At 37.0% G+C, this 21,726-nt stretch overlaps 1 protein-coding gene across 3 annotated transcripts in view; it reads right to left on the bottom strand.

Annotated features, from left to right (window-relative positions):
- The window catches only part of FBXW4 (F-box and WD repeat domain containing 4), a 95,227-nt gene that overhangs the window by 57,210 nt on the left and 16,291 nt on the right, over positions 1-21,726 (bottom strand). For all 3 annotated transcript variants that reach the window (XR_015698048.1, XM_087725732.1, XM_014066761.2), the window contains exon 5: positions 19,650-19,744. Coding sequence is in view for 2 of the 3 variants with exons in the window: in XM_087725732.1 (XP_087581858.1) it covers positions 19,650-19,744 (95 nt within the window). In the remaining variant the exon portion in view is untranslated. The remainder of the gene's footprint in view (positions 1-19,649; positions 19,745-21,726) is intronic.

The following is a 21,726-nucleotide window of genomic DNA, read 5'->3' as shown; positions in this document are numbered from 1 at the left end:
GGACCAGAATTTCCTTCATAAGTCATTGTGGTCATCAGCTAAGATCATGTGACCAGACCTGATTTCATGATCACTAATACAACAGTTGTAAATTGAGAGACCAAGGTCTTAAGGTGAGTAACATGGTTGTAAAGTGCAAGTCCAATTTAACCAATAGTGGGTTTCGCCTTTTTTTTTTAACCAGAAACCAACAAAAAACATTGCAAACATTGTGAGCATGTGACCATGGGACACAGCAACCAGTTATAAATGTGAGCCAGTTGCCAAGTGCTATAACTGTGATCACAGGACTGCTAGGGCAGGTCAACAGTCATAAGTTTGAATTTAGGTCATAACTGACTTTTTCAAAAATTGACAATAATTTGAGCCATGATTACAATTGTAAATCAAGGACAGGTTGTACACTGAAAGCAGAAATATACTCTTGGCATCAGAAATTCAAGCACACAAAATTACTTTATTGGATTGTGGAATTAAGTAAGATTCACTACAGCATCATCTTGCCATAAAAATACTGAAATTATCCAGTGCCCAAATTTCAATATAATATTCCCTCTCCCATTAATTTATACAAATACATGTTTTTCTCTTTTCTCCCTGATTTCTGTTGTGTTTGTAAATAAACATTTGAGTAGGAACAATACTTCCAGCAGATCTTACTGTCTTTCATTCAAACACCTTTCCCATAAAAATACATTCTCTGAAAATACACAGACACATGCAAACACACATATGCTCTTGTTTCTTCCTACACACAGAAGGTGCCAACTTGGGAGATATTTAAGAATCTCACCAGTTCTCTTAAGTGCCCACTAACATATACAAAAGTGAAAATATATTGGATAGATATTCTTCTCAAGGAAGTTTTTGGATTACTTATGTAAAATGCAAAGTTGCATGCCTGTTCCCTCCATTACCAACACTCTTCAACAAAACAAGAGAAAAAGGAGGCAGAGATAGTAAAGGGATAGAAAGAGAAAGCAAAGGATGTATTTCAAAGTTTCTCCAAGAACTGAAAAGGAAAAGAAAAGCTGGGTCTGATGTGAAATCATAGAGGTCAAAGGTGGGCCTCCCTCTCTTGTGAGAAAGCAGCAAATCAGGCCGGTTTATCAAACGATCATTTTCTTTTGAAACTGGGAGGCAGCAGCTGGGACAATTCTGCAGATGTGCTTGATGAGTTTGGGACAAAAATGGGCCACTCCTCTCCCCCTCCTCTTCTGAAGAATTCCCAACAGGGTCTGCTTCTCCCTTCACTGCCTTCAAGACCCTCCCCTCCTTTCTTTGGCAGTCAGCTGAGGCCCCCACCCACTGATCTCTTTTGTAGTCTTGGCCTTTAGACACTGGCAAAGCCCTTTATGAGACCCCAATCAAGACCCCCGTGTCACAGGTACCTAGTAGAGATACCAGGCTCTTTTCAAAGGAGGAACAACAAGGAAAATATGCTGAGCCTATTGTCTCCAAGCTACACTACAGAAGATGAAAGGGACTGGCCACCTTTTTTGCCAAGACTGTCTGCCAATCATTTCCACTTATTAAGGTCACAGTATAAAAAATGACAACATCTAATAAAAGATTCATTGATCTTTATAAGCTACTGGACAAGGATGATATTGCAAAATACCATGGAATATATTTATTTCTTTTCCCAGCAACAGAGAGGTTTCTAAGGTTCAAAGGGTCCTGAGGAATAGGATGGGGCCTCTCCTATGATAGAGAGTTACATAAATAGCTGGTAGCAACACCCTTCAACTCCATTTATTTATGTACCATTTGCTAGCTCCGTTATTATTTGTTTCATAGGTCTTACAAACTCTGGACTGGAAAACAAAAATTACAAAGTACAACACATTAATACAATAAATACTAGACAAGCAGGTTCTATTTCAAAAGAAATTTAAAACAGTGGTTCAAAGCTATCATACTGATTGGGCCTTCCTAAAATCCATTCAAAGGATCATCAATTATTTTATACTACTGTTAAGTGACCAAAATTTTCCATCAAGATTAAAGAAACCCATAGAAAGACAAAAACAGAAACAAGCAAAGCCTCATAACATAAACGTTACATACCCGCAAACATCCCTTATTCAAAGTATTTCTGACCCCTTCAATACCTAGATCAGATAGACAGTAATCCGTTTCCATCAAATATGAATATCAATAAGTCCCTGGATCCACTTACATTTGTAAAGTTATAAGAGGCAGCTTTAACTTGTCAGGCAACACCAAGCCAGGTCCTTTAGACTTCTGTTTATCATAAATAAATAATTCCTTCTACCTGTTTCTTTTTACCAACATAAGCACCTAAGCAATCTTGAATGCCACAAGTTTTTTAAAGTTAAGTATAGATCAGGATTTCTGGTTTGTCTTTTTCAGATAAGTCAGGAATCAGAATCATAGCTTCATGTTCTGGTTTCTCTAAGGATTAGAAAGATTCTCCCACAGAATTTTGTATGCACCAGAAAATAAATTTCCCCTTGGAAAATGTACAATGCCTCCACATTGTTCAGCAACATCGTACTACTGAAGATATAACAGAAAAAAACTATAACATATCATCAAAGAAAAAGACACTCAATAAGATTTGCTCAAGGTAAACAGATGAAAACATTATTTAGAGAATTAGCTTTCAGAGAAAGTTATCACCATGGCAGAATAAGAATGCATATTCCCTGCATCCTACATTAATCACCAGGCAGGGTAGCTTTAATAGCAGTTCTGCAATTCAATACAGCTAGCACCTGGAGAGACAGAGGCTGGCAGCTTTCACCTCCTTGTTACTATAAGTGCTTGCAATACTGATCGGGTTTCCTAGAACTGATGCAACATGTAGGCTACTAAAGTAATTTGGTCACATAGCACAATTAACTTACCTTCTTCCAGGGCAAGTGCTATCACATCTCAGTCAAGAGGTGAAGATAAAAAAAAAAGGTATAATGTACATTCTTAAGTATAATGTACATACTTAGCATCACACTGTGTTTTCAAAGTCTCTTCATGGTTTACACTTGTCTCAACTATAACTTCAGAATACAGAATATACGCAATTCTTAATATATGCTGTAAAAAAGGTGTGTAGAATCCTTTTTTACAATTATTTAAATATGTTGCTGTTTATACTACAACATTTACATGATGGACAGATAAAACAGACTGCATTTCTATTCTTCAAAAAAGAAGTTATGTAATTCTTCTAAAGTTGGGTCTTCTTTCAGGTCTCAGACATAAAACATATATGAAAATATGACAGATTATTAAATCAGAAAGAACTACATGCTATGGGCTGCCACTTAAATCTTTGACTACTCCCCCCCCCTCAAACTCAGATATTTCCATTGAGCACACTATATCCTTCTCCTGCTTTCAAAAAAGATGGACTGTTTTGTATGACATAATCTGCTACAGATCTGAAGATGATCAAAATTCTTGAGCCAATTTAACACATCAAAACCCAATTCTATCATTCCACGAACTCCCATTAATAATACAGTACATTCCAACCCACCTAGCCATGTACTCTCTCAGAAGCTCAGCTCCTTCCAGAGTTTTAACATAAGAACTCAAAAGTAAAGAGTAATAGGACAGATGGTGCTATTAGGAATGCTCCATACTTGTCTTCCACTTCCCTTATAGTTTCTTTACTGTCCTAAATTCTTGTTTAAAGCATGAAGGTTGTCCAATGTTCATGCATGCAAAGTAATCACAAATCAAATGGACCTCAAGAGTCTTCAAAGAGCAGAGATGAGAGAGGAAAAAGGCAAGGAACATGGATAACTTTAATAGTAGGAAAGTAGCTAGCATCCAGAGCTGCCTTGGTACCTGGGCAGATTTGTTGTGAATTATCTTTGTACTTGCATTTTAGTCTCCTGGCTAATATAATATAACCATATGCTAAATTAAAAAAAACCTGAACATTTGTCAGGTCTCTGCCCCCCTCAGAGTTTTAAACAAACAAACTATGATTGCTATTGTACTTGGCTAGAAAAACAGCTTTGCATGACTTCGGTCATGAAAGGCCTGGTTGCTGAAAAACAAACCCTTAATTTAAATGTTAATGAAAGTGCTGTGGAGACATCAGAAGGCTTCATTTTTTGCAAAAGCACCATGAGTAGTAGAATTTATGGCCTCTGTTGCCTCCTCTCTCGTAATCCCTGCTTCTTCAACCAGTAAAAGTTTTTTTTTTCAAGGAAAGCTAATTTTAACATTAACTCCACAGTTCCATTCTGGGATGCAATTGCTAAATTATCTGCTGGCAGGGCACTGATCAAAGGTGGAAAAACAAAGGCATGCTGCACAGTCAAGCAAAAGTAAACAGCGACCATGGCCCAGGAAAATTACCTTCTTCATTCTTCCCCTTGGATGTTTGAAAAATGAAGGGAAAAGATCACTGACTGGAAATGGAAACCTGCAGTCCTATGGCTGAAATGTAATCAAGGTGACAAGAAAAACTAATATGGGCATTTTCTCCTTATGGTATAAGATATAGGTTTCTCACCTAACCTTTCAGGAAGCACATCCACCCTTGGAAGTAATTAAAATCTTAGAAACTACAAAATGGGGGGGGGGGACCAGGAGAATCTAAATAAAAAAAGAATTATACATTTCCATTAAGTCACATTTCTCATCTACTTTCTATGAAGGAAATCTATTAAATTATATAACTATTCTGATACAACAGAAGTTCAAATTATTTTCCCCCTATTAACTGGCTTAATGAAAAAAATTGATTATATTGAAAAATCATGAATCAATGCGGCCTTCAAATATTCAGAATTGGATTATTTAATATTCAGCAAGATAACTGGCATGAAAAACATAAAAAAACAGCTGCTTCGAACAAATTAGTTAACAAAGTCCCACCTAATTTTAACATTTTATGGCAAAATTTAGTAGCATCCAAGGAAATCATCTGACTGATCCAAAAGTAAAGGTCTCAGGGTAAAAAGAGGGGGGGCAGTGGTGGGTTGCAGGGAGTAGCCCTAGTACAGGCGTACCAGAGCCTGCCCGGAGCACCGGGTAGCGTTCTGGTACAGTGCTCCGGAGGGCCCACCCACCCACCTTCGCTTGTTACCTGTCTTTAAAGTCTTCGGCGCTTCCACACACGGCGCGAACAGCACCTGAACGATACTCTGCTGAGCAGCTGGAGCGTCGTGGAGGCTCGCAGAGGCATTGCTAAACAGTAAGACTCATGCAAGCGCGCATGCTGCGCACATCCATGTGGACAACACTGGGTCCTTTCCAACCGTACTGGTTGGAACGGGATCTGAGGGGAGGGGCATGATATTTTGCCATGTCAAGATAAAGTGAATTCTGGAATCCTGTTAAAAGCTGCCCCATACAGTAATAAAACATGAGCAGTGGATTCAATAGCACTCCATGTCATTAAGTCATAACTAAGTAGCCTAAGATACTCTTTTATACCTAGTACAACAGATAGCGGAACATTAAGTTGAATTAATATAAAAAACCTACTGATAATGGAAACTGTTAGCAATTAAATATCCTACAGGTTTGGGAGAGGAAGCTCAGCTACTTAAGAAAAAACATTTGGATGGCTGAGATAGATCAAATTGTCTTTCTATGTCCAGCACATATTGTGTCAGTACTTTTTGGTCTGTTAATACCTAGAAAAAGGAGTCTCTTTCTGGAGAAACCACAGAAATGCAGCTACCCGGGTAGATTATCTCCTCCATCTAGCACTAAAATTATCTGCTAGGCAGAAATTTTAACTTTAATTAGCAAGAAAGAAAAAAAGTAAGATTGAAACTTTATTTCAATCTTAATTACATGGACACTATGGCAGAGGATTGTGGTTGAGACACAGTGGGGAACTTCAAAGATGCTTCATAATTTGTGGAGGGGGGAATCAGGTTGTTCTGATGGTCAACCACAGAATTTGTGTAAAAATTGTATGATACAGGTACTCCTCAAATTATGAGCACAATTGAGCCCAAATTTCTGTTGCTAAATGAGACAGTTATTAATAGATTGCCCCATTTACGACCTTTCTTGCCACAGTTGTTAAATGAATGACTGCAGTTGTTAAGTTAGTAATATGGTTGTTAAGTGAACCTGGCTTCCCCATTGACATTGCTTGTCAGAAGGTTGCAAAAGGTGATCACAACACCTGAGGACACTGTAACATTATAAATATGAGTCAATTGCTAAGTGTCTGAATATTGATCACATGACCATGGAGATGCTTTAACAGTTATATGTGTAGAAAATGTCATAAATCACTTTTTTCAGTGCCATTGTAACTTCAGTCATTAAAATTATAGAAGATAACCAAGCTTAGCCCAAGGGAGGGTTGAAATGCATCATCAGTCATGAGTCCCATCATGCCCACAAGAGATTTAATTCCAGACCATCTTGAATTCCTTTCAGTTTTATCTACCGCCAGTTTGCTTTGAAAGTCAGATTCTTGTAGAAAACTTGAAATAAATCTTTATACTCATTTGAACTGCCTGGATCTACTGATTTCCCCAGCACTTGACATGAACTGTTGTATCTCAAGGACTACCTGTATTGTGATGGTGTTAGTGTGCAGCCTTGTCTAACTCTCCTTATTGAGATGATTGCTTTAATTAAACGCCTTGTGGGGTAAATTAAACTTAGAGTTTTTAGGTAGCAGATATCTCAGGAGATAGGTACCCATCTACGGTGGAATTGGCAAGTTTCTCCCATAGCCTAGCTCTCAATATCGAATCAAAAGTGGACCTAAAGTCAATAAAAACAGCCTCTAAAGCAGATCCTGCTCTAGCCATGTACTTCTCTGCTAGATGTCACGGGATTCTAGGGGGACTCATTACTTCAGTTTCCTCTACATAGAGGTAGGTTATACAAAGAAAATGCAGATAGTAATGTTCTTATAGACCTCACTAAGTTTGTGGTACTATAAATCACAAGGGTTCAGAATATTAGGACAGAAGTTGGTTATTTTTTTCTTCTTGGAGGTTACACTTTAAGAAATTTTCAGCTTCATAATGCTACACCGATAAAGACAGATTAGGAGCACAATTGTCAGCCACTTTTTAAAAGGTGTTGTCAACTGAATATAGGTCTATTAAGCTCATGCTTATTTTTAAATCTAAATCATCCATAAGCAAGAGAAGCATGGAGATAAAAACTATACCACCAAAAATCATTGCTTTGCTATTGAATTTTGGCAGTGCAATTTGGAATCTTCAAAAATGTGACTCAATACATTTGGCAAGCTGTGCTGTAATTTAATTCTCTTAACACAATAGCCCATAAAACAGAATAGTATGTTCTCTTATTAAATGGTTAAAAGCATATTATAAAACTGAAGACATAACCAAAGGCAAGCCTTAATATTGTAGGGCATGATGAAAATTGGACACAAGGAGCCCTAGTAAACTGAAAAGCTAGATCTTTAATCTTTTACTGCCTCTTTCCATCTGTCCCATAGATATCAAGGAGGCAACCAAGCTTATCTTGTATGATAGTGCACATTTTGGTATTCAAGACGCTTCTGATTTCAACCCTGCAGAGAGATATACTTGTTACTACTATAAAAGAATTAGGTTACTGAAGTGCTTGAAGTGCTAGCCCAAATCCTTAGAATTCTAAAATATCATAGCAAAAAAAAAGATCAGTCACAGCACGTATCAGCGATTTTGAATCAATGCAAATGTACGCTCCATTATACAGGCAATAATTCCTTGTTTAAAATATGTGTCTATGCAGAGCAAAGAAGTTCAGGAATCTAAAACCAGACTAGGATATTTTAGCCACCTTGAAATTATTTTTACTCAAAGACTTAAAAGTTGGATGAAGAAAAATCCACCCGGTATCAGTCTTGCTCCCCACCCCACAAACTGTTTCTTCTTTCTAGAATAGCAGCCATATGTTTTGTTTTGTTTGGTTTTTTTTGGAACTGGCAGGTTTATAGGTTAACTGACACATTCTCTCTCTGGAATTTTAATTAACTTCTCCCATCATTAATATGTTAAGGAGCTAAGGTTCTATTATATAGGGTCAGCAGTGTGTTTCGGGCCTTGCTATATCAGCCATCAAATTGAAGAATTAATGACGTGGCTAATCGTCTCTAATACTGGGGGTGGGAAGGAAAAAGAAATGCGGTGGGATCAGCCTTCTCATAAAACAAGCAAGTGATCCAAACCTGGTGGCTGATGGAGAAGCCACTCTGCAAGCTTCCATTTATCACCCAGTGGGGGGAAAAACACACTAGGTAAATATTGTGACAGAGAGTGTGTGTTCACTCCATGGAAAGACGTTAGTGTTCTGACAAGAGGCCAGCCCTGCAGGTCATCACTTAGGAAGATAAAACAGTGTGCAGTACAAGAGCACGCCCAGTAATAGCAATTCACTCAGTGCTTACCACCTGAAACTCTAGAAGGAGCTCTGAACAAGCAGCTCAAAGATTCTTAATATTGTGCAGCTAATATTAAAAAAAAATCTGTTAAATGACTTTGTTCACTGTTGGTGCTGGAAATATTGAGCTGCTCTGATAGTTTCTAACTATTTTCAAATAAAACGTCAAACAGTGCTCACTTACCTTAGTAGAATGGAAAGAAACAGGTCTCCCTTACATGCCCATTAATTCAAATTACTGGAGTCAATTAGGAAGCAAATTATTCAATTTAGGCCCCACTTGACTCCAAACGTACAATGGGCAATGTAGAATAAAAATTACAGAATAAAAATAAAATTTTATAATTATGAAAAAGAGAAATAAGCAATCATCCTAACCCAAGGTCTGGGAGAAAAAGCCAGGCCTTTAAGCCTTTTCAGAATGCCAGCAGTCACATGGAGTCACGTAGATTTCAGGAGAAATCTCATTCCAGAGTTCAGGCATGCAACACTGAAGGCACTTTTCTAACTAAAGAGACCCAGAATACATTAACTATGTCTAATTTAATGGCCAATCAGATAATACAGGAGTTGTGGGTCCTTCAAATAACCAGGCTCTGTCTGTGCCATAAGTAAGGACAATGCTAGATTGAGCAGCACAAAATTTAATACATAAATAATAACATACCAAAATACAGAATAGAAAAAAATGTTCTGATAGCCCAACTATTGAGCTCAGGGTATTTCATTGTTTTAATTTCCCAACATTAATTTAGGCTTTAAAAATTCTACATCAGATATTGCTCCAAATTTAAAACTATTAATTAAAAATTGACTTTAAAAGACATTGTAATTCAAAATAAAAAATGAGATACGCTATTCAAGCTGCAGTTATTGGTTTTTTTGCATAACAATTCTTTTACCTGGTTTCCTTGGTAGAACATATACTATTATAACAGAAATGCAAAAATCGAAACCACTTACCAAAAAATTTGCATTTCCTTCAGAGCTTATTTGTTATATACCAGACAATGTTCACAGAAATCTAGTTATAATATTAAGTATACTCCCATGTATTTTAGTAATGTTCAACTGCATGATGTACTTGCAACATTCCACACCCACCTATTTTCCTTGGTAGAGTGTCTGTCAACACTGCTGAAAGGATGAAGGGTCATGGTTCATGGTCATTATTTTTCTGGTTTTCCTATCTAGGACTTTTAGTTCTATTTGAGTGTCTACCATTCCAGCTGTGTATCTGATGACTGGAATTGCCCAAATGTTAATTGCTTTGATGTCATTTCCTTAACTGAGTTTGGATTTTAGTCACAGTTCATCTTCACTGTGCTGATCATTTCTTGATCTTGCCCCTTTGCCCCTTTCTCCACCACTCTCGTGGCTATTGCTACACGTTCTTTCATTTAAGCTTCCTTTTTTACTTATTCACCTCCTTAATCCAAACTACATTCTTGTTGCATTTCTTTGAGTTGTATCATGGAAGTGCCCAGAACTGTACTGATCTTCCATTTTGTTGACGTCTATTTGCCTTTTTAACTTGTTTGTTGATTTTATCTCCAAGGTATTATTATTATCATCTTGGTTTTCTTATTCTTTAGGAATTCTAATCTAAATGACAGCTCCTACACCCATGGTAGCAAACCTATGGCACGCGTGTCACAGGTGACACACAGAACCCTCTCTGCAGGCACACCAGCCGACACGCCAGTCCAGCTCCACCATGCATGCACACGTGCCTCCCGCCAGCCAACTGGTTTTCGGGTCTCTGCTGTGCATGTGCGAGGGGGTGGAGCGCATGCGGGGGACACGTGTGCATGCACAGGGTATGTGTGCATGTGTATAGGCCTCGCACATTGCATTTTCGAGGTTTGTAAGTGTGCGTGAACCCCTGTTTTGGGCCTGGAAGGCCTCCTGCACCAACCGGGAAGTCAAAACATGGTGCCAGGATGCTGCGTAAGGGCCCCTCCCCCCGCATCCTGTTTTGGGCCTGGAAAGTCTCCTGCACACTCCTGGAAGTAAAAAATGGCCGAGGTCGGTAAGGCGCATGCGCAGGGGACACACACTCATGCACGGGGGCACTCACATTGCATTTTGGCGTTCTGCATGTGCATGCTTTGGGCACTTGGAACCAAAAAGGTTAGCCATCACTGCCCTACACTATATTTTTACTGATTTTGCAGTTATGTCTTTCGCTGCTTGATACTTAGTGTCAAAGAAGAAAATTATTTCTCCCAACACTTCTGTCCCTAACTGCTTTGCAAAAAATAAAATGACATTAAAATTTAAAAATTTGTTCCAGTTTATTCTCTTGATCACAAGCTCCCAATTACCTCTCCTCTTTCTGCCTCCGTGTTCCCTGGAACTAAGCTATTGATTGATCATCTAACCAGGGAATCAATTCCCAAGTATAAGGCACCCCCATAACAAAGTCCATATGCTCAACAAACAGCAAGCATACAATCTAGCATAAAAAATCCAGCCTCACCCATTTTGCCAAACAAATGCAACTGATCAGTTTCACAAATTTAATAGCTCCTCCTTAAAACCTGCCATTCCTGTATGTCTCTGACTGTAAACTCCCAGCTGCCTCTTCTTTTTTCAAAGAGAAAGGACTTCTATGAGATACAGTAAGCGCACACAACATTAAATTTAAACAAATATAGCGATATAAACTCCTGAGCTCACAATTTGTGAGGAGTCCGGAACAAGCTTGCCACCTCATCTTAACAGCAATAGCAATTGTCACATGACACTGCAGCAGTGCAGATTGAGTAGAAACACCATGTGATAGGCAAATTCATTAGGTCTATGCCACAGAGTCCCTAAGCAGCCTTCCCTAAGTCCCTAAGAGCCAAGGTGGCGCAGTGGTTAAATGCAGCACTGCAGGCTACTGCTAGATCAGCAGGTCAGCGGTTCAAATCTCACCGGCTCAGGGTTGACTCAGCCTTCCATCCTTCCGAGGTGGGTAAAATGAGGACCCAGATTGTTGGGGGCAATATGCTGACTCTCTGTAAACCGCTTAGAGAGGCCTGAAAGGCCTATGAAGCGGTATATAAGTCTACTGCTATTCCCTCCTACAATAAGGCAAGTGGCGAGCTTGGGCTCCCCCCCCCCTGGAATAGCAGGCAGTCCTTCCTTGGTCTTATAGTGGTAGCCAACTTGCTCTGTACCCCACAGCTTCCAATGCATAAAAGAGGCATTTCCTGCTTCCCTCCAAAACAGGTTGAATGTTCTGCTTGAGCAGGGGGTAGGACTATAAGACCTCCAAGGTCCCTTCCAACTCTGTTATACTGTTACTGAATTATTGCATCCTTCCTCTCTCCAAAGAAGATTTAATTAATATCTATTAAGTTTTGGACTGTATAAGGTCTAGGATCATTATAACTGTATAAACATTTCAATTTAATTAATAATTAAAGTTTCAGTAAATTCAGAATACAACCAGAGAAGGAAATAATGGGGAAATAATGAAAAAGAAGCAAATCTTTTTGCTTGATGTCTTTCCTTTTTCTGCACCAATCCAATCTGGATGACTTTGGGCTAGTTATTCCCTCTCAGGCCTAGGAGGGAGGCAATGGCAAACCACTTCTAACAATCCTGGAGGCAGTTGCCAAGAGTCAAAAAGGATTTGGTGGAGTAACTTTTAACTGTGCATGTGGCAAATTATTATATTTTCAGTTCCTATATTTTAACTAAGAAATATGTGAAAACTTCAACAATTGTTATTTCATGTATTTGCAATTTAATCATGTTCTCAGCTTGAGAAGCAAAAAGTGTTTAGGAAAAGTTGCACAAAATAATTTTTTCTCACATACTGTAGCATATTTGAAATTAGAATGGATACTGTTCAACAGTAATTTTGTCAATTTAAGAAATACAGAATACAAAATATATACATAGAGGCTACTGCAATTAATATTGATGTTTATTAGAGGCTATTGTAATTAATACTGATGTTTATTAGAGGCTATTGTAATTAATACTGATGTTTATTAGAGGCTATTGTAATTACTACTGATGTTTATTAGTAATGTGATACTTAGTATCGCAATATTCTGAAATTAAATAGTACAAATGCATTTTTTCATTTCATGCTATGTTTGACTGTTATCTTCTTAGCAAGGCTCTGTATTTGTACTTTACATAATCCAATATTTGGACACTGCAGTACATTATAATAGCAATATGATACCCATTAGAAATAGAATCAATACATGCAGATCCCATTTCCAAGGATCCACTGTATACAGGGGCATATTGAATACAGCACTGAACTTCATGCATCTGTAATATGAGAATTAAATGTTACAGAATGCATAGCATCGTAATTGGGAAGAAATAGAAACCGCTTGAAAGATCACATGTGTTTTCAATGATAATGAGAATAGGGGCTACAAGAATAGTGCTGGAGTTTTAAAAATAAGCGAGACTGCACTTTTTATTCAATTAAAAGGTGTGCTCACATCAAAATATGCAGAAATGAAAATAAAACATTTGGATGATTATTCATTGTTCCAGGTATATTTGGAACCTTTGGCCTTCAAAAAAAAAGCTTAGTGAGCCACACCATTCATTCAAAGACTGAAAGCAGAAGAAAATCACAACTTCCTTATCCATAAATCCTTTAGAAACAGTATCAGGAATCAGATTACTGCCTAAAGCAAATCCAATACTACTCATAAACATCAACAAATAAATAAACTTAATTGAAGTGATCTAAAAAATATTGGGAAGTAAAAGAAAAAGTGCACAAGGACCATGACATTGTGACAATGTAATGCATCGTGCAAGTGAGTCAGATGGTTCAATAATGGGGGGGGGGGAGAAACGGGGTACAAAACTAAGTATTAATAGTTTCCCCACATTTAATCTTATTTCATAAATTATTATGAATATGTACAGCTCTTACATGTATTATATGAAGGTTAAATTTGCTGTTATTAAGAGAACCCACTCCTTGTGCTTGCAAGGAAAGGGGGGCTAGCCCAAGGCAGAACGGCTGTCCGTGCTGGGAACTTCAAACTGCCTTGTGCAGGACAAAGTAGGTCTCTCCCACTCTGATCAAAGTTTTGTTTGATTTATTCTTATCACGAGCTGGATCCGTTCACTGTGGACATTAATTGCTTATCAACATTTTAGCTTCTTTTCTTTTTCTCCTCCGAAAAATTATTTACTCAGAGGCTTCTAAAATGGCGCCGAGCAGCCTGGTTTCTCCGGTAATAACGAACACTTTTTGCTAGACAATGCAAATCCTCAAAAGAATTCAAAACAAAAGAGATTGCTTATCATTTGTTTTGGTTTCACAATAGAAGAATTTTACTCCTTTATTAACCTTGCTTATTTGGAAGTTAAATGGTGATGAATCTGCTGAATGGTCTTGTTACAATGTTTACTCACTGAAAGTTTTGCCAAGCCTTAAACTTCAAAATAAAAGCCTCTTTTTTTAAAGCTGCTTATTTAGGCAATAGAGTTTTATTAACTGCAGGCAGATAAATTTTGAAATGGCCTCAAAACCAAATATTAACTTGAAGTCGTCACCCTCTACTTCCAGGGGCACATCCTCAGTGCCTGGCACAAAGCTGCAGCCTCCGCTTCCTACGCCCCCTGCTGGGGATGTGTTAACGAAAGAATTTTTTCTGAGTAATCTAAGCGAGGCTCTTAATGCACAGACAATTAAAATGGAAGATAAATTTAGAGATAATAGAGAGGAGAGAAAAGAGGAAATAAAAGAAATGAAAGAAGAAATTAAAAATGAAATTAAAAGTGAAATAAAAGGACTTAAACAGGAGTTGTATGAGAAATTTGAGGCTAAGGTTGATAAAATTAGAGACGACATGCTGAGTCTTGTAACTGTATTAACAGAACATATTTCTGGAGTGGAAGATACTTTAGAGGTTCTTAATGATGCCAATGCTAACTTGACATTGAAAACAGAGGTGGTGGAACAAAAAGTGGAAAATGCTGAAAAAGAAATTATTATGATACAGTACCGACAAATGGAGTTCGCATTAAGAGTAAGGGGGCTGCGTGAGGAGAAACAGGAGAACCTGAAACAGATCCTATCGGAAGCTTTTGACCGCCTGATGGGAAGACCAGGGACCAATCAAGGCTGGCAAATTGACAAAGCTTACCGCGTCAACTCCTGGCTGGCAAAGCAGAAGCAGCTTCCTCGAGACATCGTTATATATTTTACTACAAGAGAGTTTAGAAATATGGTACTGCAAGCATCTTATAACACTAAGCTTCAAATTGGCGGTCAAGACCTGGTTGTTTTGAAAGAGATACCACCTCCAATGTTAAGAGCCAGGAGAGACTACGCTTTTTTGGTCGAAGAACTCAGAAATCGTCAGATACAGTATAGATGGGATGCACCATTTGGCATCATATTTACATTTGATAAGCAAAGGTACCGCCTCAACTCTGTATGGAAAGCACGAGATTTTTATTATAATATATTGAAGGCCGGACACCCTGCACCATCTGGACCCAGAGAAAGACCACAAGAAAGACAGGATAGACAGCAAACTACACAACCATCAGACAAGATGGAGCATCTTTCTTCTCTAGAAGTGCAAGGTGCTATGGAACCAAGACCTAGCCGCATGACTACTAGACGTATGGAGAAACAAGCTAAAAAGCAACAGCATCAACAATCATCGGCCATCGATCAAGGATCTACAACAACAAATCTGGAAGCAATGGGAGGAGCTAGACCTAAGGTTAAACAGGCCGTGCAGGAAGCTCTAAAAATGCTTCAACCAACCAAAAATGACAACTAAGATTTTAACATGGAATGTCAATGGACTGAACTCTCCACAGAAGAGGAAGAAAATATTTCATTATCTTAAACAGTTTAAGAACGATGTAATTTGTTTGCAAGAAACTCATATCAAGTCAACTGATCAAAAATATTTGATCAACTCAAAACTTGGTCAACATTTTGCAGCTTCTGCTATGGAAAAGAAGAATGGTATAGTTGTATACTTAAGAAAAGATATGAAAGCTGAATTAATAGAAGCAGATCCCTTCGGAAGATATATTGCTTTAGACTTAATCTTAGAAGGGAAAAAGACATTACTTTTGGGAATTTATGCTCCCAATCAACAGCAAGATAGATTCTATAGAAATCTTCATGCTAAATTAGTACAGTGGGACTATAGTTCCTGTATACTATTGGGTGACTGGAATGGAGTGATAGACACTAAGAGAGATAAGAAGATTTCCCGCCTAAATACCAAGATGCGAGCAAAGTTACCCAAATCTTTCTTTGACATTATGGACGATTTTGAATTGAGAGATATTTGGCGAGAAAGAAATGCAGAGGAATATGACTTCACTTTCTTCTCGGACAGGCATCAATCCCTTTCAAGGATTGATTTTATCCTAACCACTAACGATTTGCTTTCTAGGGTCAAGAAAACAAAGATTGCAGTTAGGGTCCTTTCTGACCATAATCCAGTTTGGATGGAGTTGGGAAGGGTAGTGCAGGCAAGAAGGTCTTGGAGATTGAATGAAAACTTATTTAGATATGAAAAGTATATTAATGATTGTAAAAAATTATTATCTGAATATTTTGTTTTGAATATGAATAAGGGTACATCTATGGAATTTGTATGGGACGCAAGCAAAGCGTATATGAGAGGAGTTTTGATGAATATAAATAAAACACATAGAAATAAGCAAGGGTTAAAACGAACAGAACTGGAAGAGGAAATTAAGAGAAAAGAGCTGGAGTTAACAATGAACCCAGACGATACAAAGGTTAAGGAAGCTATTAACATATTAAAATCTCAATTTGACATGTTGATCTCTGACCAGGTGGCTACTAATCTATTATATGCAAAACACAATACTTTTTGTAATGCAAACAAACCTGGCAGATGGTTAGCTTATCAGATTAGGAAAAAAAGGAAAACTCGAAATATATCTAAACTGTTTTACAGAGGGAAGGAGGTGTTTCAACAGGAAGAGATTCAAAAGGCTTTCTGGGAATTTTTTACAGAACTGTATAAAGGGGATAAAATTAATGGTTTAGACATAGACAAATATTTAGACAAAGAGAAAATACCTTCAGTTAGAGAAGAACACAGGCAAAAATTGAATCAACCAATAACCTCGGGGGAAATCCTGCAGGTAATTAAGCAATTAAAGTTAGGGAAAGCACCAGGTACAGATGGCTTGACAGCGGTTTACTATAAAAACTTACAGTTAGAAATGGTAGAACCTCTTAGAGAATTATTTAATATGATTCAAACGGAAGGTAAAGTCCCTCCATCTTGGAAGACAGCGTTTATATCTTTGATACCCAAAGAAGAACAAGATACTACTCAACCCAAAAATTATAGACCTATTTCATTACTGAATGTAGATTATAAAATTTTTACTAAAATATTAGCAAATAGGTTAATGTTGGTCATTCAACAATTGATACACACGGACCAAACAGGTTTTATACAAGGGAGACAGATGAAAAGTAATGTTAGATTAACTATTAATGCATTAGAATATTTGGGAAAGAACAACCAGATCCCTGCTGCGTTTATATTTTTGGATGCTGAGAAGGCCTTTGATCGAGTTAACTGGCAATTTCTGTTGAAGATACTGCAAAAAATGCAGATAGGAGATAATTTTCTACAGTCAATTAAAGCAATATACCAACAGCAAACAGCACAAATTATAGTCAATGGAAGTCTAACAGACTCTTTTCAAATTGGAAAAGGTACAAGACAGGGCTGTCCTTTGTCCCCATTATTGTTTATTATAACTTTGGAAGTATTGTTGAATAAAATACGGGGCTTGGATGGTTTAAAAGGGATCAAGATTAGGCAGCAAGAATATAGAGTCCGCGCTTTTGCGGATGATTTGGTCATAATATTGGAACAACCGCAGGAATCTAGTATGGTTTTAATGAATATGATTAATCAATATGGTCAAGTGTCGGGCTTTAAAATAAACTTAGGAAAAACCAAAATATTAGCTATAAATATGAATATTAAACAAAAGGAAGAATTAGGAGTGATGCTAGGATGTGAGGTAGTTAAAAAAGTTAAATATCTTGGAGTTAACATTTTAACTTCAAATGGGAAATTATATAAGCATAATTATGAACCACTTTGGCATAGCATACAGACAGAGATGAAAAAATGGGAGAAATTGCACTTATCTTTGCTGGGTAGGATAGCGGCAGTGAAAATGAACATTTTACCAAAATTTTTATTTCTCTTCCAAATGTTACCTATACTTAAAAAAGATGCGAACCTTTTAGAATGGCAGAAGGGTATCAACAAATTTGTGTGGGCAGGAAAGAAGCCGAGGGTAAAGATGAAAATAATGCAAGATGTACGTGAGAGAGGAGGATTGAAACTACCTAATTTAAAAATATATTATGATGCAGTGGTATTATCTGTAATTAGTGACTGGATTCACTTAACCAATGATAGAATATTGAACATTGAGGGACACGATCTGGTATTTGGTTGGCATGCTTACCTGTTATTCAACAAAAAATTGGATAAGAACTTTAAAAGTCATATTTTAAGAAATGCTTTATTGCGGGTCTGGAAGAAATATCAATATAAATTAAATGACAAGATACCCATGTGGGCAATTCCTAGACACGCAATTGAAAATATGAATACAGCACAAAAACAGGACAGAATTACCTACAGACAGCTTCTTACCTCGGAAAGGGGGGTATTACAATTAAAATCTTTAGAGGTATTAAAAGAGGAGAAGGTAGTTCAAACATGGTTCCAGTATGGGCAATTACAGGCTAGGTGGAAAATAGATCAAAAAATTGGTTTTATTCAAGTTGAGGATAATTTGTTTAAACAAATAAGAGATCAAAGCTTAATGCATATAAAGAGGATATATAATGTATTGATACAGATGGATTCGGAAACAGAATTAGTTAAAGATTGTATGATAAAATGGGCTCAAAATATTGAGGAACCAATAATGTTGGATACATGGGAAAGAATCTGGGTAAGAAATGTGAAATTTACACAAGCTCAAAATCTGAGAGAAAATTTTTACAAGATGTTCTATAGATGGCATTTAGATCCTAAAAAGTTGGCTTCTATGTATCCGAATGTACAGCCTAAATGTTGGAGATGTGGTTCTCTCGATGCTACATATTATCATATATGGTGGACCTGCCAAAAGGTTAAAGCATTTTGGATAAAAATATGGTGGGTCATGCAAAATGTTTTTAAAAGAAGGATAAAGTTTAGTCCTCAGTTATTTTTACTAGGTATATGTACTGACTTTACAGTGGTAGAGACCAATTTGACTCTGCACCTGATAACTGCAGCAAGACTGTTGGTGGCGCAATATTGGAAGAAGGAAGACTTGCCTACAATTCAAGAATGGACATTGAAAGTAACAAACTTAGCTGAAATGGCTAAAATATCGGCATATCTCAAAGATCATTCAAATGAGAGATATAAACGAGACTGGAAAAAATGGATTGACTATATACAAAATAAATACGGGACTAAGAAATTCCAGTTAGCCTATGCTTAAGATCAGAAATGATTTAAATTGTTTAAAGTTAGTTCAGTAAGAAGAAGCTAAGGTCAATCTAGAATGTCATTAATTTCTTTATTTCTTTTTTCTCAATAGATTTTAGACTGTGTTAGTTAAAATTCTATACCGTGTACGGGTTCTGGGAAGTCGGGGGGGGGGAAGGAGGAGGGGGGGTGGGGGGGTGGAGGGAGGGAGGGGTACACACAAAAAAAAAATTGTACTTCAATGTTTTAATGATTGACAAATGATGACATATTTGTGTGTTTTTTTAAAGAAAAATAAAAAAAGTTCTGTTAAAAAAAAAAAAAAAAAAAGAGAACCCACTCCTAACTTTGAAATGGCTACATAATAAAGTTTTTGAAAAAGGCTGAAAAAAAACTGATTGTGTAATTTCAAGTAAGAAGCAGAACTGACTGCTTGGTCATTTGTTTAATCTATTTAACAACTATTGTATATCTATTCTCACCTCCAACTCAAATGAAATCAATCAATCAATAAAATAAAATCACAATTTTCAACTTCTCAAATCTTAAGAGTTCAGTTCAGTGAGGAAAAATATATACTGGAATATTATTCAAACCACTTGCATCTTTTTTCTGCACATATAACTACAAAATAAGGTCTTTGAGTCATAAAACTGATTCTATCATGACACAAAATTTTAAACTTCTTATTATATGATAGGCAACTCTATGAACAAAAAACATTACATTAGGTGCAAAGCATCCATATATTGAAGAGAGATTTTTCAATGTCCTTTTTGTTACCTTAATAATGGACTAATAGCGATAGACCAGACCCGGTCTTCTGTCTGTATTGTATGCAGACACTGCCCAGCCCTGCCTGATGACAAGGACCAAACCTGAAGAGAGAAAAAGAATGATTAATGCATAATAAGATGGATGTAGTAATAGTTGTGTTGAAAAAGAAAATTCCTCCCAATGAGATATTTTGAACACATTCTTAAATTAATGAAAAACCTCCATTCTATTATTTCAGTTACAAGATTTTAGGAGAATAACTTTGTTTATAGCAATAAAATAACAGAATGCCATACACTTAAGAGTAATTATGCCTCATTGTATATAATTTGTTCCCAGTCTAAAATGGTTTTTGAATGATTTTACAAAAACCGGGTACTGAGGAACAGAGTATATTAATCTGCATGCAGAACTTGTTTCAAATTCCAAAATTCCTCTTCACCCTCCAAAATTGATATTCTACTTTTCACATGATAAGATCTGGTCCTCACTCATTTATCCTCCCTCCCCTCCCATTCAAAATCTTAAGTGTATTCAAAGGGGCATATTGTTTGTGTTTATTTGTTGACATTGATAATGCTTAGGATTGCAGACTATTCAGTGTCAGTGAGGAATTTGGCACCTAGTGTCAGCAAAAGCAGCAGAAAAAACTTAGCTCTTTTAATGCATCCCTATCTCATAGAGGTTAAAAATATTGCTAGGAGCATGCTATCTGGTGCCTATCAATGTGGAATGTGCATTAGCAGCTACTCAAAGCTCAACCCTAATCAACACTCACTATCCTTCCAAAGCACCCAATGCACTTACAGCTCCCATTAGGGGACCTAATAGGGATTCCCTTCAAGTTAGTAGTTAACACAAGGAAAATGTCAGGGTAAAAATAAAAGCAATTCTCTGCTCATGAGGAACAGGCTTGAAGAGTGTTAGTTGAGCCAGATTCCATTTCAGCCTTGAAAAAAAAAACCAATGAAGACAATTAAAGGAAAATTCTTTATGACTTTCAAAATGCCGCCAAGGTCATGGGATGCCTTCAACTTCAGAATAACAGAGCAAGCACGCTGGACCCTACAGAATTCTACATAGTGGAATATCCACCATAATTAAATAGTTATCTATCTTCTCATAAACACTTGGTATGCATTTTTACAGTTCTGTTAAGTCAGTAAAATCCTCCAAGACAAACTGTGAAGTAGAAGATGCCCCATATCAAAATATGCTGTCTTGAGACAAGTTCCACAGTCCTATTGAGTCATGTTTCTATATGGATATATGGTTTGGGTCACTGTCCCCTTTCATATCATATTAATGCTGTAACAGTATCACATATTATATTTATGCTTTTTACGACAGCTTCTGGGGAGGAATGCAGAAACTTCCAAATTACATAGAACTGTTTTTCAGTAAGTGCAGAAATTATTTCTGGCCTATATATAGAAAATAATAAAAATAAATCCTTGTTCTAAAAATAATTATCTCAATGCATTGGGAGGAGAAATAGAGAGAAAGAAATTGGAAAAAAATGAAGAAAACATTTTGCAACTCTTCCTCTTGCCCTCTGCGCCCCTTCATTGTTTCACTAGTGTAGAGGCCTATAACACCACATGTTCCCAAAGTTATTTGGACTATACAAATCACTTAAGATATGCAATACAATACAATACAATACAATAGCAGAGTTGGAAGGGACCTTGGAGGTCTTCTAGTCCAACCCCCTGCCTAGGTAGGAAACCCTATACCATTTCAGACAAATGGCTATCCAACATCTTCTTAAAGACTTCCAGTGTTGGGGCATTCACAACTTCTGGAGGCAAGCTGTTCCACTGATTAATTGTTCTAACTGTCAGGAAATTTCTCTTCAGTTCTAAGTTGCTTCTCTCCTTGATTAGTTTCCACCCATTGATGCTATAGACATGTAGCATATTATGAGTGTCACAGTTAAGAAATATATTTATACTGTTATAATTTAAAGCAAATGATCACATTGCCATCTTGATCCAGTACTTTTCCTTTAGTTGAGAAAAATAGTGTTTTTTTTTTAAAAAAAAGCTAAATATTTTCTGTTAATAAACATACTACAACATTG

The sequence above is a fragment of the Thamnophis sirtalis genome, unplaced genomic scaffold (assembly GCF_051295495.1).
Source record: "Thamnophis sirtalis isolate CommonGarterSnake01/CBP01778 unplaced genomic scaffold, rThaSir2_p1.2 scaffold_11, whole genome shotgun sequence".
Lineage (NCBI taxonomy): Eukaryota > Metazoa > Chordata > Lepidosauria > Squamata > Natricidae > Thamnophis > Thamnophis sirtalis.
This window is presented reverse-complemented; position numbering and strand designations above follow the sequence as displayed.